Source organism: Photinus pyralis, unplaced genomic scaffold (genome assembly GCF_008802855.1).
Source record: "Photinus pyralis isolate 1611_PpyrPB1 unplaced genomic scaffold, Ppyr1.3 Ppyr1.4_LG1, whole genome shotgun sequence".
Taxonomy (NCBI): domain Eukaryota; kingdom Metazoa; phylum Arthropoda; class Insecta; order Coleoptera; family Lampyridae; genus Photinus; species Photinus pyralis.
Genome location: NW_022170249.1, coordinates 43,083,740 through 43,100,042, shown reverse-complemented (window position 1 = coordinate 43,100,042; position 16,303 = coordinate 43,083,740). Strand labels below are relative to the sequence as shown.

General features: G+C 35.5%; 4 protein-coding genes and 1 long non-coding RNA gene across 5 annotated transcripts; 3 read left to right on the top strand and 2 right to left on the bottom strand.

Annotated features, from left to right (window-relative positions):
• Positions 1-1,341: 1,341 nt before the first annotated feature.
• Positions 1,342-2,441, top strand: LOC116180349 (transmembrane protein 11-B, mitochondrial). Its single transcript, XM_031500296.1, has 4 exons — positions 1,342-1,593; positions 1,644-1,864; positions 1,909-2,021; positions 2,071-2,441. Exons 1-4 carry the CDS (start codon positions 1,574-1,576, stop codon positions 2,242-2,244), a joined length of 528 nt encoding a protein of 175 aa, XP_031356156.1. The 5' UTR covers positions 1,342-1,573; the 3' UTR covers positions 2,245-2,441.
• LOC116180333 (dehydrogenase/reductase SDR family protein 7-like) lies at positions 2,435-3,592 on the bottom strand. Its single transcript, XM_031500272.1, has 3 exons — positions 3,363-3,592; positions 2,953-3,313; positions 2,435-2,905 (listed from the first exon to the last, which is right to left on the bottom strand). Exons 1-3 carry the CDS (start codon positions 3,471-3,473, stop codon positions 2,466-2,468), a joined length of 912 nt encoding a protein of 303 aa, XP_031356132.1. The 5' UTR covers positions 3,474-3,592; the 3' UTR covers positions 2,435-2,465.
• Positions 3,593-4,033: 441 nt separating this feature from the next.
• LOC116180342 (synaptobrevin homolog YKT6) lies at positions 4,034-4,998 on the top strand. The gene is made up of 3 exons (XM_031500282.1): positions 4,034-4,383; positions 4,435-4,706; positions 4,753-4,998. Exons 1-3 carry the CDS (start codon positions 4,191-4,193, stop codon positions 4,888-4,890), a joined length of 603 nt encoding a protein of 200 aa, XP_031356142.1. The 5' UTR covers positions 4,034-4,190; the 3' UTR covers positions 4,891-4,998.
• A 3,172-nt stretch (positions 4,999-8,170) lies between these two features.
• On the top strand, positions 8,171-11,145 carry LOC116181372. Its single transcript, XR_004147241.1, has 3 exons — positions 8,171-8,385; positions 10,510-10,647; positions 10,696-11,145. It is a non-coding gene; the product is annotated as an uncharacterized LOC116181372 (long non-coding RNA).
• A 1,139-nt stretch (positions 11,146-12,284) lies between these two features.
• Positions 12,285-16,216, bottom strand: LOC116181363 (protein brambleberry-like). The gene is made up of 5 exons (XM_031501710.1): positions 15,924-16,216; positions 15,505-15,877; positions 13,822-14,103; positions 13,382-13,771; positions 12,285-13,332 (listed from the first exon to the last, which is right to left on the bottom strand). Exons 1-5 carry the CDS (start codon positions 16,185-16,187, stop codon positions 12,935-12,937), a joined length of 1,707 nt encoding a protein of 568 aa, XP_031357570.1. The 5' UTR covers positions 16,188-16,216; the 3' UTR covers positions 12,285-12,934.
• Between the last annotated feature and the right edge of the window lie 87 nt (positions 16,217-16,303).

Sequence of the window (16,303 nt, the reverse complement as noted above, 5' to 3'; positions counted from 1 at the left end):
TATTATATTCAGTGGCGTAGCGTAACTCGTTTTAGGGTCCGATCAGGGTTTGCCACCCTATCCTATATTCTAGGAGCTGGTGAACATTTTGAATTGTTTATTAACAAAAAAAAAAAAAAAGAGTTCAAATTTTTTGTTCTATTCTGGATTTGAGTACGTTCAGATCGTTTCTTAGTGAATTTAAAAATTAACCCCTGGCATTTCGAACAAAAATGTGATTTAAATGTATCGCATAGTAGACTATGTAAAACTTTTTAGCGTATTTTTTTTCAAAAATGATATTTTATATTCGATATAGCTGTGGCTGTCTGCCTGGTTGACTGGCTGGCTGGCTGTGCGGATGATATTTCAGCAACTACATATATACATACCTATACCTAAGGCAAGTAAATTTACGTGACCACGAGCAGTTCAAGCTTACAGTTTCACAAGAAAAAAATAAAGTGATTGTAATAATACTCTAAACTCATCCTCCAATCCAATAAACCAGTACAAGACAAGCAGAAACTCTACCTTTTTGTTTTTAAATGTTATATTTATCAAAGCAGACGAAATTCCTAGGAGTGGCACTCTCCCCCAAAATTGTTCCACAGGACCACAGGGGGTCGTGCCCTGGAGCAGTAGCGCCTATTATACTTTCCACAATAAAATATATTTGTGTTTATCAGCTCAAACTTTTCACAGGGAAACCAGAAATTTTAAAGGGTTAGGTATCGATTTCAAGTGACAGAGGAAATATTCGGAAGTATTTTTGGTCAAAGACCCGCGCCATAATTGCAATTTTTCAAATTTCGTTCTATTTTCCATTGCTATGCGATCAAAAATGAGTTACTGTCGAGTCACCTTTGGAATGTTTGTTTACATGGGAAATCATACTTAACTTGAACTCCCAAAGGCGACTCAACATCAACTTATTTTTGATCGCCCGTTATAACTTTATAAGTGTAGTGCGCGGTTTATATAAATGCATGCTAAACTATTAAATTAAGCGTTTGTGAGCATTATCATTATTCAAATAGTATTATATTGTTTAATATGTATTAAAGATACAGTCTGATATAGATACGTTATTACTTATTTAGTTTCCATAGCAACAAATGTATTGGTATAAGAGGTTATCCGTTAGATAACTTTAACAGACACTGGCCCTAAATAAATCAATATAAACAAATTCAAAATTCAAGCAGGCTTCAGGCAAATTCTGTATGTTGTACAGACCTTGGATTTAGGTACTTATTATTCCTATTTCGATCACGTTATCTTTTTTAACGCCCTGTATAGGAAAAAACAAAAGTGATCCATTGTTGCCAACATAATAACGTCAACAGACCCCATAAAAAATTTGGAATGGTACACAAAAAATAGTTCAAATAAACTCCTTATATAAGGGAAAGGAGCACGTCCGAACGTCCCTTCGTTTAGATTTTTGATTCTAACACTTTTTAAATGAAAATTTCTTGCCTTTGTGTTATAAAATGAATGAAAACTGAAATTAGAACATTCTAAATCGACGTCAAAGTGTAATCATTGTGCAGGTTATATTTTGAAACTACTACATTTTTAAATTAATAACATGGATGCAGGAGGTGACAGGTGGCTTAAACTCGATGATTTGCAACTTAAAGTGATGTCGCAAGTTTCAGGCCTTTGTATTCATCTAACGTGGCTGTGATACGGGAGATTTACGATAGCGAATACGCTCCTCAAACCTTTGCTTTGGAATTGGAACGCGCTTTGGATGCCGAATGTTCAATTATTGTGATCGAACCTACACAGTTAGGTGAAGAGACGGCCCGTTGGATTTATATGGGAAACTGTTTACATAAAACTGCAGTTGTTTCCGGCTTAGGAGCAATTCTTACAGGTGAACCTCTGTTAAAGTCTATCATTTTTGATTTTTTTCTGTAGGACTAATATGGTCAGATAAACCTATTGTGTGTGTTCCATTTGGTGTCGTTTCCCTATTATGTACAGGATTTTACACGATATCTTGGCAGTTTGACAACTGTGTTAAATATCAGGTACGTAGAGTTAGTGCATAATTGTGGTCTTTACTTATGGAATCTATAGGAGGAACGTGATCCAAAAAGACTTTCTAAACTGCAGGTAGTAACTGCAATGTCGGCAGCTTTACCAGTAGTATTAGTACGAAAAGATGATACGAGAAGGAAAATAGTACATTGCACAGTGTCATTAGCCGCCGCTGCGTTTTGCGCTTATAAATTATACGATACCCTAAAGTAATAGCTCAATAGCGTTCTTCCAAAACATCTTTTTAGTAGCTGCAATGACGGTTTAAAAAATGCATTTATTTATAGATTTTTCAGCAAAAACACGTAGGTGGTTTTACAGAACTAACAAATTGTAGTGAACAGAAATGTGTTGCAACATTGTTACTGTAAATAGATCGAGTTACATGAATAAAAAACATTAATTTTCAATTAAAAACTGTTTATTGAATGTAATTAAGAATCTTTGTTCTTAACACGATGTTGCATTATTAGAAAATATAAGCTAGGAAAATTACACCTAATCAATACAACTGCACGATGTAGCAAAGGCGCAATAACAATTTCGTTTTTCTCTTTCAATATTGCGACTGCAGTTTTTTGCGCGACATAATCTGGAGAATACCCCTGGTCTGTATTGGTATCAACTTTGCCATGTTTGAAACCACTTCCAGTTAGCGCATTTAGGGAGATTGCCGTTTTCACATATCCTGGACTAACTACACTAACATTAATGTTATCTTGTGCAATTTCTGCACGCAAAGAATCACTAAACGCTTGTATTGCGTGTTTAGAAGCTGCGTAAGCGGCTCTGTGAGGTATAGCAATTAAACCTTGCACAGAACTCATAAAAACAATGTGACCCTCTCTCCTATTAACCATGTGTGGAAGTACAGCTGCAAAATGCACAGTAAATAGTGAGACAAAGTGAAAGATCAGACACCTTTAGTTAAGGCTACCGTTCCAAAATAGTTCACCATCATTATATTCATGAACACTTCATTCGATGTCTCAATAACGGCACCCCTATTGGAAACACCTCCATTATTGATCAAAATATCAATGTGACCTGTAATGTCAATAATTTGTTCCACAATTGCCTCAAGTGATCCAATATTTGTCAAATCCATCGTCATAATTATGGGTAAAACTGTAAGTGGAGGATACTTTCGTACAAGATCATTGTGTACCCTTTCTAACTCGTCACGTCTTCGAGCACACAATACAACTTTACATCCCCGTTTGTAAAATTCGTGAGCTAATGATTCCCCAATTCCCGAGCTCGCACCTGTTATGAGAACAACCTAAAAGGTCAAAGTGAACATTTCTGCGAAATATTGAGAGGAATGTTGCCTTTTCTTTAAAGTAGGATTTATTTCTTCTGAAAAACAAATATTTGAACACTTTATAAAGAGTTACGGTCATTGCAAAGGAGCTCAGCCAAGTACGCCACGAATTTGCCATTTTTCTCGTATTAGTCACGAGATTCTGTAATTAATTCAATTAAAAAAATTCGTACAAACTTGGATCATCTGTGTTTGACAACAGTCATACATAACCTTCGAGTTAGATTAGAACTGATGTGAAGATTGCCGTGTGTCATTGTGCAATCTTCATCAATTAAATAGACGAGGTTGCCACGTTTAAGTTTGCATACTTCAAATCAGGATTTTAATGGCCGTTTGTGACGACAAAGTTAAGCTGAGCTTAGTTTAAAATCCATGGCAACCATTGTCGCAATAATCGCTGTCATGGATTTTAAACTCACTTAAAATTTGTCGGCAATAGGTGAGAAAATGTTACGAATATTCTAAGAGACCAACTGGTGACGTTATCAACGTTTTGGGATAGTACCACGAACCTCTTAAAAAACTTCGTGGATAGTACATATAGCGATAGTGAGGTGACCCTCTTATCTCCAACGCACTGTGTACAATGATTTGAAGTGTTTATGTATGCCAGCTTAATAGTGGCAACGTCGAATTAGTTCAAGGTCACACAGTTAGCTACAGATGCTGTTGCTATCTTCACAGTTGTATGCGGTAGCAATGTTCACAGCAGTTAGATAGATTTGAGAAGAGCTAATTGAATGTACCTACATTGTAAATATCAGTTACAATTGTCAAATACAAATAGTTTGATTCTTTGATTGGACCAAAGACTACGAATTAACTTTGTACAATGGTGAAGTTATATTCCATGAGTGTCTTGTATAAAACCGGACCCGATAGTGCAGTATGCTTAAAGGCAGCATATGATGTGCAAAGCTTTAACTTTTTTCAACGAGGATCAATACAGGAGTTTATGGCATTTGTAAGTAAAACGATCACGGAGAGAACACATGTAGCTGCACGGCAGTCTGTAAAACAGGAAGGTAAATAATAATGATATCTCAAACATTGTCAAACAAAAGATCGTTTTGTAGATTACATGTGCCATGTCTACGTAAGGGGCGACAGTCTAGCAGGTGTTGTTATATCAGACGAAGATTATCCTCCACGTGTTTCACATACATTAATCACAAAGGTGCTTGACGAATTCACGCAGACCGTTCCCGCATCTAGCTGGTCGACGATATCAGAACGTGACATTAATTTTCCACAACTAAATGCATACCTGGCGAAATATCAGAATCCGCGAGAGGCGGATGCTATGACTAAAATTCAAACAGACTTAGACGAGACCAAAATCATTTTAGTAAGTCGTCCATTTCAGTAACTATCGCTCACTTTCCCTATTTTAGCATAACACGATCGAGGCGGTTCTAGAAAGAGGTGAAAAATTAGATGATCTTGTAGCCAAATCTGAAGGCCTAAGCATTCAGTCGAAAGCATTTTATAAAACGGCACGTAAAACGAACAGCTGCTGCAATTTTAGTTAATCGGCCACATTCCACATTGTCAATGTGAACAATAAATGTTTAAACAAGTAATTATGCTGACTGGATGTATAAAATTCTTTGTAATATACTGTGTATTTTATTGTAATATTGGATGTTAAAATATTTAATATTTATTTTGCGGTTAATGCTATAATCCTCAGTATACAGGGTTCATATTAAGACAGTTTATACTATAAGTTTTTAGTGCAGACAGATATTAATACTGCTTTCTAATTATTGTTATTGCATTTTATGTAAAAAAATATATGAAGTATATCATACAGTATTGCAAATTTAAATTTGAGAGAATTGAATTTAATTACATTTGGAGTCGCTGGGAGGGCAGCACTAAACGACTTATGTTTTTTTAAAAGAAAAACTCCCAACGCTGTTACTTGTAGGTGGAGGCAGAATGAATATTATTACTTAAATTCCTAATGTAGGCGTTATTGCTTTCTCTCTGACAAGTTTTCTTGTCAATGGTACCCTTCCCCCTAGCACAATAGACACATGGTACCCGCCTCTCACGGGATCAGAGCATGTTGCAGTGGTATTCATTGAATAATAGCTATGTTCAGTAAAATTGACTGGTCAGTATGGAGTCTGTGAGCGTTGCTCCAAGAAGCAGTCAAGTCTCTTACTATATTAGCATCCAAGATCCAGTTGACTCTACACCTATCGACGCCGTCAACTTAATCGACCTGCAGGTTGAATCGACCATCAGGTACCGCTTTCAGCTGCCCCCGCAGACGTTATGCACAGTGCCGCCGCCAGGGCCTACAGGTAGTGTTGCTCTGCAAACCCTTGAAAAAATGACTGATTAATTACTCCCATAAGCAGATGCGAATTGCACAGTGAATGCGGTCTGGGGATCGTTTCATTTTTTTCCCATTCTCAAAATGTTCAATTGAATTCACTTGCTTTGGTAATATACATTGATATTCATGTAGTGTAGAAGTAGACAGGGATTTCCTATGTCATGATGTTTTGGAATAAAACATAACAAATTCCAAACCCTAACAGGTTGTTGCGGCTGTTGCATTGAATGCAATTGGCATACCCTTTTATTATTCCCCAAAAATAAACAAAACGGTTGTAATAAAATAATCTTTATCATTAACTATGATCATTTAATTTTACAATAACAATTTAAAAACTGTGATTACAGCTTACAACAAAATTTTACATAATTGGGTTGTACAATGAACAATATTAAAATAAAAAAAATAGTTACCTGCTATGGTTTAAGAAATAATCTACAGTGGAAAATGGATCAGTCAAAATATTTCATACCGATTGGAGTACAAGACAATTTAGATAATTGCTTGACTAAATACCACAAAACCAACAAATTTGAAACAATTTCCCCATGGACCAGCTAGAATTATACCTTTGAAAGGTACTAAGCTGCTTCTATACATCTCAATCACACGGTTACAGACAATGCAATGAAAATGGTATGAAAAATATAACATGTTAGATAAGGATATTTAAGAGTTTATTATACATTTTGATGAGAAGCGCCCCTGTCCACAAAGTTTTATTATTTAGAGGGCAGATTCAATTGATTGCATATATTGCTCTCATTTCAAATATGGAAATCTGACTCGGGGATTGAACTTTTGGGGTTTCTAAATTGGATCGAAGTGAAATGTTTACCTTTAATCAATCATTTCGGGTTGAATTAATTTTCAGGAGAAATCGATTATCTCTTCCTGAAAAGTACCATACAGTTGCTTTTGAGGAAAGATCAACAAATGGTTCTCCATACCCCCCCACCCCATCCCGGTACTCCACAAAACATTGATCTCTTGGAACTCTTGTGTATGGAATATTTTCCAAGAAATGATAATTTCAAGGCACTCTAGAAAATAATGATAAGCATACTATTTGTACATATTGTGGGAGAGAACATAGCAAAGGAGGTTGTGCAATACCCCTTAGTACAGGACAAATCGATTACCGCTTCCTGAAACTGACCATGACAAATGCTTTTCAGAAGGCTCCCTTTCTCTGCAAGGTATTACATGCCCCCCAGACTCCCTAGGGCGTTCTCCATCAAACGCTCAGGCCCTAGAATTTTTGTGTAAGGAGTACCTTCTAGAAAAGGAAAATTCAATTTTCCAATTCCGTGCGTTCATGTGATACGCGTATGAAGAAAATCGGCCTGTGATTTGAAAATGTAGCAAAATATGATTCTTTGCTTTCATATATTCACAAAATCATTAAAAGAATTTAAACGTGGCCCGCGTAAAAATAAGTTAATTATAAAGGATGATGCGTGACTGACAAGCTTATGCTTATGCCATGCATTTACCATTTTGCTTTAAAATCAATAAAATATTAGGGGTGTCAATAATGTTTTGCAAATTCAATAATATCGAGCAATTTAAAAAATTGTCATAGTTGGCAATGAAGTTTAATTGTAAACTTACCATGCATTTACTGTAATTAATAATAAATAATTTAATAATTCATAACTCGAAATAAATTGACAGGTCCATTTGACAAGCTCTATTGAGATTTGTTTACGATAAACACGTTATCACCACCAACTATGACGCAAATTTTTTGAATTGCTCTTTACAATTTCTGTAAATGTAAAAAAATCCAATCGTCTTGATGTTTTGTATATTGATACAAAAAAAACCTACTAATTCAATATTTTGACAACAGTGCATGGTATTTTCAATGGAGCTGCAGTTGGTTAGTTAAAGGGGGGAGACGGCTCACAATATTCCCTAGCAAGAAAAATACATGCACAAATATATACTCGTAGTTATTAAAACAAATGAAACAGCCTAAAAGTGTATATTATAGTAAATTATAATGATTTAAAACCACGATCGAGTGTATTTTAGAGAGATTAATAATAGAAAGTAAATTTTGCGACCACTATATAATTTACGCTTTTTTTTATCGCTGATAAAAAGCTACCTAGCTTTCAATCAGATGAAAAATCATCTGATTGGTTAGAATTAGAAACAATCACCATACTGATTGGTCGTATATTAATGGAGTGTATCAATCGACAATAATTCGACTACTCATGGTATTATATATGACTATTTGCAAACGTCAAAATTTTACCGCGGTTAAAAATGTGTCAAACTTTGATGCATAATTTAATCTCTCTAGGAAATAATCATGCAGAGTATCTCGCGCGCTTAAAAACAAGCCTCAATTTGTTACGTCGCAAATTGACTCCACTTAATGTCAAAATTTAATCAGGCTGTTTTTATGCACTTGAGATATTACATTTGATAAATCAGTGGAATACAAATAATAGTATCAGCATTATGTTTGAAATAATGATAAGATAAACAGATAATAATTAACTGTTTTAAAATATATCAAAAATATGTTAAATCTCTTGACAGGTAGGTATAAAAGAGTGTGGAGGCAGCGTCATAGACTAGTATCTACCTACTATCATCATGTATTTTAAACTTATATTGGCTTCTACTGCTCTCATGTGTGTAGGTGTTGTCTCAGGTATGTAACGACACGTTTATACAAGGGTCTCTAAATTGGAACCCCCATACTTTAAAATAGTACTATAGCGCCATCAGGTTTTTTTAATAATTAACTCCTATTGTACCTAAGTCGGAATCTACCCATGAACGTCATCGATTATAATCAGTTTAAAATTAAAAATTCAGTTGAGCAATTTAAATTGTTCTCTAGTGGAGGTTCCTATAACAGGATCTATTTGCCATTGCAGCCGAAACTGAAGAGGAATTTTCATAATCATCAGTTTTAGGGTATATCTGCAACAAGTGAAAGACTAAACTTGAATTACGTGAAGTCAAGACCATCACACACTCTCTCTTTTTCTACCCATCTTTGGCTTTGTAACGTGAGACTGTAGCAGTTAGTCCTGGCTTGGGAAAGTTTTGACATTGAGAATATGCCTGTTTATTATATTTTCTTGAGTGTTGAGAAAGCCTTATGAACCCCAGAATTCATATGGTCGATAATTTTAAATTATAATTAAATTGAAGTCTTCAATTCTTTGTCACATTTTTTACATTAAGTGGAATTCCACCAATCTTTATGTTAATAGAGGATATAATTTTTATCCTGAAATGATCCCCCTTTCGATAAGTATTAGTACAGGAGATTTATTTTGACGTGTATACATAATGTAGTTTGTGCTCCAACGCATTATTAATAGTAGGGGAGCTAATAAATGTAACTTACCTGCTTAGTACAATTAGAGAAACAATTTAAAAAAGAAACACCGTCCTAGTCATGCAGTACCTATCATTAGTTTGTAAAAAAAAATCAGCTTCATTCATCCAACCGTAATCTAGTTAAGTATATCGGTAGAAAGTTTGTGAAAAACCGACCAAGAATTGTTTTTTATGGAGTTATGAAATGTTCGCGATTTTTTAGGAGCTATTATCAACGTTCATTTGGTGTCTTATTTTAAAAAAAAAAAACATTTAGAATGGTACCGCAAGAAGTAGAAAGATAGGCGAAAGTGGAACTCCATCAGTGAAAATTTTGATCACTCTCGTTTAGTGGATTTTGAGTTAGCTCCCCTGCTATAACTACCATAGATATCTCAGTATTTAGTAATTCTGTCACTGCATGCACTTGGTTAGGTTGAAGGAATTATCAATTTGAGGGTCATTGGTGTAAAAATGATATCTACGTACATTAAATTAGACCTTTACCAGCATAACGTATGAGTGATCCTAAGATCGATCCATATGGGACACCATGGGTGATATTCCGTTGATCAAAGTCGCAATGAACAAAGAGTAGTCTTAAACACCGATAGTTAATAGTAATCAAATACTTCGAAATACTTTATAAAAATCTAGCACAGCATCACCATGATTGTCACCAGACCTAAATCGGTTGTTATATACATGGTGCTTTGTTACATAACAAAATTTTTACAAAACAATAATAAATCACTTGAGTTGTGATATGGACCGATTAAGATTCGAATTCGTAATTAAAAATTGAGATAGCTTTATTCTTGGAGATTACAGAGATTCTTTATATTTTACAGAGAATGCTCGCAAACCTGTTTTTTAAGATGAATCGTTTTGTGTCCTCAGGTATTGATGACATATTATGTATTAATGTTGATTACGCACGAATGCTCTGAAAAACGATTATACGTATAAGGTCGATTCCAACACAGACAAAGATATTGTCAGTTCCCAGAAGAAAGTGTTAAAAAATCTAGATTTTGTCAAAATTTGGACAACATGAGACATCGACAACTTTCTGACATTTTCAATTTTTAAATCACATTCCATATACAGACGGATGGTGTTAGACACTAGTCTAAGTACTCAAGTTTTGTTTAATGCTACCTCTGTGTCCAATGTGTCAATTTTGTTAGGGAAATGAGACAACGCACATACCAGTCGAGGAAGAACTAATAATGTTCTAGCATAATGGTCTTGAACATTATTTTGAAAGAGTCACTACGCAAAAAAGTGATTTTCATTATCCAATTTGTTAAAAAAACTTCACTCTTTGTTTTGCGAAAGTATTTGTATTTTGTAGCTATGGTAACATGCTTTTTTAAATATGTCAAATACCCGCATATATTTTTATTTTAAATTTGATTTCCTTAAATGTATCGAATTGTAGGTTCTGCTACCCTTGATTGCCATTATTGCTATGCAACAACTGAGGAGTCCCCTAAAGCATATGAGAAGTGTCTTGGCTATCAACACCATGGTGGGGAAGTTAGGAATTGTGGTGGAAGTTGCAGAATTATGGTTGGAAGTAAGTAATATGTTATCCAATACACAAATATCATCTACCTCTTTTTAGGTTATACAAAAAACAACAAGACCGAATACTCAGTGGAGAGAAATTGTGGTTGGCTTACTTGTTACATGTTAAAGACTTACCACGGCATAGACAAATACTGTGAAACATGCATGACTGATTATTGCAATGCTCACAAACCATATCTTGGTCCAAGTTTCAAGCGTCTATAAGGAATGTGAACATTTTTCTGTATACTACTACTATGCGATTAAAATTGAGTTGCTGTTGGGTCACCTTTGGAATTTTTGTTTACATGGGAAATCGTACTTAACTTGAACTTCCAAAGGCGACTCGAAAGCAACTCATTTTTGATAGCCTGTTTATCACTAATTATGTTATTGTTCTCTATTATATTTTTGTTCCTTTTTCTTTAATATTATCCTCTAAACTACAAAATGAAATAATTATGTTATAATATACAGTTTAATACGAATCTTAGTTTAAAATGAATCTTATTTTAATAGGACAAACATCAAAGTAGGTTCAAACCTATACCTCCACCCCCCAAACCAAACTTTTTGAAAAAAACTATCCAACTTTAGCACTCATGTACCTACAGAATTCAGAACGTCACCCAAAAAATTGACTCCCAGAAAATTCGCCTTTAAAAACCGCTTTTTAAAACTTTTAGTATATGTGGCGAACCAAAAATGTATCTTGTACCTATCAGTCTACAGATAATCAGAACGAATAGATTTATTATGACAGTATATACTTTGTGCATTAAAAGTAAATTAACCCAAAAGGGCTGAAATGCAACTGGTATGATGATTACGAATTTGGTATTGGAAAAACGTTACACCAACGACATAAGTTTGCATAAAAACTTATGTCAGTGAAGTTAGCCTCGCCCAATAAAAAATTCAGAAAGTAAGGAGTATTATCGTTTGTTTTTCGTTAGTTATCGATTGTTTTAGCAAAAAATTGTTTGTTTCGTAATGCAATAGGCATTAAAAATTTGTAAAATTGGCCGGGGCCAACTTCACATTGCTCGACCCACTTAATGTAATTTTTTAAAATTGAATAACAGTCTTGCATTTCGTGCGTTTAGCTATTGGTTGTTTTGCTATGTTTGTTTCGCGAAATCCGCTCTACAGTAAACAAAATTGTGGGCAGGCTAACATCACACCAGCCCGACCCAGAATAAATTTTTAATTACTTTGATGCTAAAAGGTGGAAAATCGGTATTTATTGATTGTTTTTGACAATGTTTCGTAAAGTGATAAGTATAAAGAACTCCGAGAAAAATTCACATTGCCCGATCCACACTTGATTTGAGTAAGATTCTTTCATTTTAGGTATTTAGTTACTCCTTGTTTTGCTTTAATCAACGTTTGTGTTTTGAAATACAATTTGCAGATATATTTATTTACCTATATAAAAATCAGGAAAACGACACATTACTGGCGAGGGAACATTTAATTTCCGAGGCAGTCTCATTTTACTGACGAGTTTTGTATTACATTTTTCATCTTTCTGCCAATAGCCTTGCTTTTTAGATAGGTTGGCTGGTAGGTACTTTTGAAAGCAACAATAAAGAGTAGTACTTATGCTGTGTCTTATGTGCATCGCATTTAAACAACCATTAATTTTAAAGTGATTAACAATTTTTTTATTGTTTGAACACAAGGTTTCTACATATTTCACAGTCTTTTACGCTCCTTAACCTGTTACTGACACTATCAACTTTTTCTTCAGTTGAATACATCGCACACGAATGAAATTAGGCGTCCTTCAGAAGAGATTTCGTCATTCAAAAGTAGACAAAGGGAAAAACAATGCACGCAAATCCCTATGTCTATTCTAAAGGAATGCCAAATGTAGCTGATCTAAGTGTAAAAATAAGATATGATCAAAGTGTACTAGACAAAGAAATTTAACGCCATGCACTTAAATGTGAGCATTGTGTATAACCTGTAGAAATCAGAGGTTTATTGGTATTACACCGTGTTAATAGATGGACAGACATAAAAACCCCAGAGGATGGTTTCATAAACCAATAAGCACATTGTATGTTTAGCACTCTTTGATATAATGAAAAATTAGGGTAGAAGTAACCTTTTAAATCATTGTTGTACTACTACCGACTACCTAAATAACAATAAAAGATTTGTGTTGTGCTGAAAGTAAAATATCACATGTAAAGTCACTGGTAAACTTAAAAGAAATAAAAGGATCGGTATCACAAAATAAAATCAGCCTACAATTTAGGAGTAGCCATAATCTAAAAACAGAAGAACTATTCGGCATAAATTGAATCGCCAGCCTGATGCCTATAGCAAAAATCTCTGCCGCTCAACGCGGTCAATTTACACGGAGTTCCCAATCGCGTTTTTGCGCTACACGAATTTTTTATACCACCGTTCAGTACCGATGGCGTGCGGCTTCTGGATCTTGGGGGCAAATACCCAGATTTCAAGTAAGACATGGTAGGTGATAAGGGTGGCTCACTGTAACTGTAATCATCGTGAACCGCGGATCCATTAACGGATTCGTTTTCGTAATTTTCGTCAGGCATGACGCTGTTATTGTTCTCCCGATTTTTTTTGGGAGTCAATCTCTCTTTTATCGCGGGAACGGTACGTTGTATGACTCGTGTATGCCACAATGCTAACATGGATGACACCATCAGTTGAACTGGAACTAATTTATTAAGACTGAGTTAATAATCTGCATCTTTACGCACCGATAATGCAGCCTCCAACGGAAGTAGTTAAGGTGATCGGGTCCAAAGCATGCTCACTTTTATGCAACGTCAGCGCTAAATTTAAAGGTAGTGAAATTGCGACGATTAATCGAGTAATGATTTGTGCACCGAGAAAGGCGCATGTAATCATTGCGATTAACAAAAATGAAGCGTGCCAAAGGATGGCGTATAATCTTTCGATGGCCGAATCAGTTCCGCCAAGTGCCGAATTAATCCACGCCAGACGCTCTTCTAAAGCCCGCCTGGTGCCCCCCACTAACGACACAAGAGAATGAACAGTCGCGTTAACTTCGGCCAGTTGTTCAACTGTAACTTGATATTGTTGCTGCGCCAATTCACTCTGCTTCAACAATAACTCTGAGGAATCCTCTGGAAAATTGGTCCTTAAAACGCTTACATCTTGTCAAGTAAATGCGTACCTATTCGTTGGAAAATAACCTGCACCTTGTTCTGTATTGAAACTAAATCATCTAAAAGCTCCTGATGGTTAAGGTGACTCTCATCTGAATGCTCTTTCAGCTGTGACGCTGCCAATTCGAGTTTGCCCTGTACAGCGTGTGTCATTTGCATTAACTGATCGTTTGTTTCTGCAATGAGACGCTTTTCGTCTGCCAGACGTTGAATGTTGTTTTCAATTGACAATTGACTGTGTAACTGGGCACGTTTAAAGTCGTTTTGTTGTCTTACCAGATGCTCTTGACCTATCAACATTGAACTTGTTAAAAAAGGAAGGTTTCTTATAATATTAACAATGGTCTTTATATTGTCTTCTCCCATTGTATTAAGCCTTGCAGGTAAGTTACAATAAACAAGGAAAAAACAATCTTGAAGCGTAACATTTTTTGTTCTACCACCTGGCCTACTTGAAAGAGCAAGACATTATAACGTATGTCGCTACCATTAAGGGGAGGTTTTGTTCTTTATGGAGGTATTTTTTTTGTTAGATCCATAGGGCAAACCAGGACATGTATAAAACTATTGGCGAATAGAGGAGACCGAATCAAAAAGCGTCCAGAATGTCTCGATTGAGAACTAGATTCCCAACTTTCTAGCTTTTCAAGGGATTGAAAAACCTAAATATACGGAAATCTCTAAAACTGAAATAAACAAAATCGCAATTCGAGTTTAATTTTGTAACGTTATTTTCCTACCGATTGGTATTCCTGATTGGAATTCCACTTAAGTAACTATTTGATTTGTGCCATCTCGGTATTTCGTTTGTAATCCACTAGTGAAAGATGTAAGCTAATTTCTGCAGTAAATTTGTTCCAAGTCTTAGAGATTGCTTATTACAATAGTTCTTTATTTTGCCGTTAGAGGCCATCCAAGTTGTTTTACTTAGTTCTTTGTCTTGTCGCTTGAGTTCACGCTTTGTACGTTTCTGCACTTAATTCCATCCCTTCTTCTTTTTTATCTCGCCTATCAGAACTAATTTTATGTCATCTCTTTTTAGTAAAGGGCGAGGTTAAGATGATAGAGCAAAATCTTCATTTACATACAAATTGCGTTGGAAAAACCCAATACTTATTTTGATATCATGGAAGGAACTAAAGGTTATGCTAAAAATTGCACAAGAAAAAATAAACTGCCGCGTTATTTTTACCGTTTGTCACCCTGTAATTAGAATGTAATCCCGCAAGACGAGCTCGCGCTAGTTACAATAAAAAAATGTTTAAAGAAATTCGCGCCGGAACAGTGCCAAGTACGCAAAAAGTCTTGTCTGTGACTTTTGTCGTAATGGGAAAAGGGACAGCGATCAGTTATCAATGTTCAAATGCGTTTTTTTAGTCACAAAAAGGGAAAACCTTGATCCCATTTAACCTATACTGTATCGCTCATTGTTGTAGGGACCCCAATGGTGACTCCACGAATTTGAACTTCATTATATACAAATAAAAAATAAACAAAACTGTAGCACAACCAAATAAATAAATCCTCAATCCAAATATACAGGGGCATTTGAGAAATTACGCTAACAAATAAACAAACTTGGCCACACTTAAAGAAATAGATAAAACTATGGCCCAAGCATCATTTTATTATTGACACATGTTCCCAAAATGATTTAAGGATTTTTCGGTCCATTGTGTACTGTACCATACCTTTTGCCACTGATTGCAAAGATTCCTGAGCCAGTTCGTGTAGATTCTGTTGATCTTTGGAGATTTTATCCAGATTAAACAGTTGATTGCGAGCCGCTTCCATCAGGCGGTTAATAGTATACTCAGTTAAGCCACGAAATTGAGTTTGACGCACAGAATAGCAGACTGCTCGCACTCGATTACTCATCAAGTGGTAACTATTCCACATGTCCGCATCCATATCCGTGGTGCACTCCTTGATACTCATCTCGTCCGTGCAGGGGAAAATTTTACGTCCTTCCACAGACGACTGGCAATTTAAAAGCATCACGGCCATTTTCGCTAATTGCTCATCGTTCATTTTATCACACGAGGTTTGAAGTTTTAACACCACCTGTTGAACATATCGTGTACAATGTAAGAGCGCTGTACTCACGTACCCTATGCTGGCAGGAGTCGAGTGCTGATAAAGCGACACCCGTCAACTTTGCTGCTTCCGAAATGAAGTTCTCGTCGGACTGAGAGACCTCGTAGGGCACCACTTGATTTAAAAACTCGTCATTTGATCGTGGTTCTTGTTTTGGCACATAACCAAAATATGTTCCCACACTTTTTAAGTAATCTAACAACTGGCAGTTGCTGCCGTTACATAATAATAAAATAAAATAAATATGTAAAACTCTTGCACTCATTCTGCTTTCCATTGTAGAATCAAATACAATGTTTATTTTATCTTCACAATTGTCCGTTAAGTTTCAATTTGAATACATAACTGATTTTGCGCAATTTTTTTAGGGTTATGTAACGACCACAGAACTTA

What these genes read in the sequence shown, in the direction of transcription:
- LOC116180349 (XM_031500296.1), top strand. Translation starts at nt 1,574, where the DNA reads ATGGATGCAGGAGGTGACAG. An exon ending in CTTAGGAGCAATTCTTACAG is followed by an intron (nt 1,865 to 1,908) that starts GTGAACCTCTGT and finishes TTTTTTCTGTAG; the next exon opens with GACTAATATGGTCAGATAAA. An exon ending in ACAACTGTGTTAAATATCAG is followed by an intron (nt 2,022 to 2,070) that starts GTACGTAGAGTT and finishes TGGAATCTATAG; the next exon opens with GAGGAACGTGATCCAAAAAG.
- LOC116180333 (XM_031500272.1), bottom strand. Translation starts at nt 3,473, where the DNA reads ATGGCAAATTCGTGGCGTACTTGGCTGAGCTCCTTTGCAATGACCGTA. An exon ending in AATCCTACTTTAAAGAAAAG is followed by an intron (nt 3,314 to 3,362) that starts GCAACATTCCTC and finishes TTGACCTTTTAG; the next exon opens with GTTGTTCTCATAACAGGTGC. An exon ending in AACGGTAGCCTTAACTAAAG is followed by an intron (nt 2,906 to 2,952) that starts GTGTCTGATCTT and finishes TGCATTTTGCAG; the next exon opens with CTGTACTTCCACACATGGTT.
- LOC116180342 (XM_031500282.1), top strand. Translation starts at nt 4,191, where the DNA reads ATGGTGAAGTTATATTCCATGAGTGTCTTGTATAAAACCGGACCCGAT. An exon ending in GCAGTCTGTAAAACAGGAAG is followed by an intron (nt 4,384 to 4,434) that starts GTAAATAATAAT and finishes ATCGTTTTGTAG; the next exon opens with ATTACATGTGCCATGTCTAC. An exon ending in ACGAGACCAAAATCATTTTA is followed by an intron (nt 4,707 to 4,752) that starts GTAAGTCGTCCA and finishes TCCCTATTTTAG; the next exon opens with CATAACACGATCGAGGCGGT.
- LOC116181363 (XM_031501710.1), bottom strand. Translation starts at nt 16,187, where the DNA reads ATGGAAAGCAGAATGAGTGCAAGAGTTTTACATATTTATTTTATTTTA. An exon ending in GGTTATTTTCCAACGAATAG is followed by an intron (nt 13,772 to 13,821) that starts GTACGCATTTAC and finishes CCAATTTTCCAG; the next exon opens with AGGATTCCTCAGAGTTATTG. An exon ending in CGTTGGAGGCTGCATTATCG is followed by an intron (nt 13,333 to 13,381) that starts GTGCGTAAAGAT and finishes AATTAGTTCCAG; the next exon opens with TTCAACTGATGGTGTCATCC.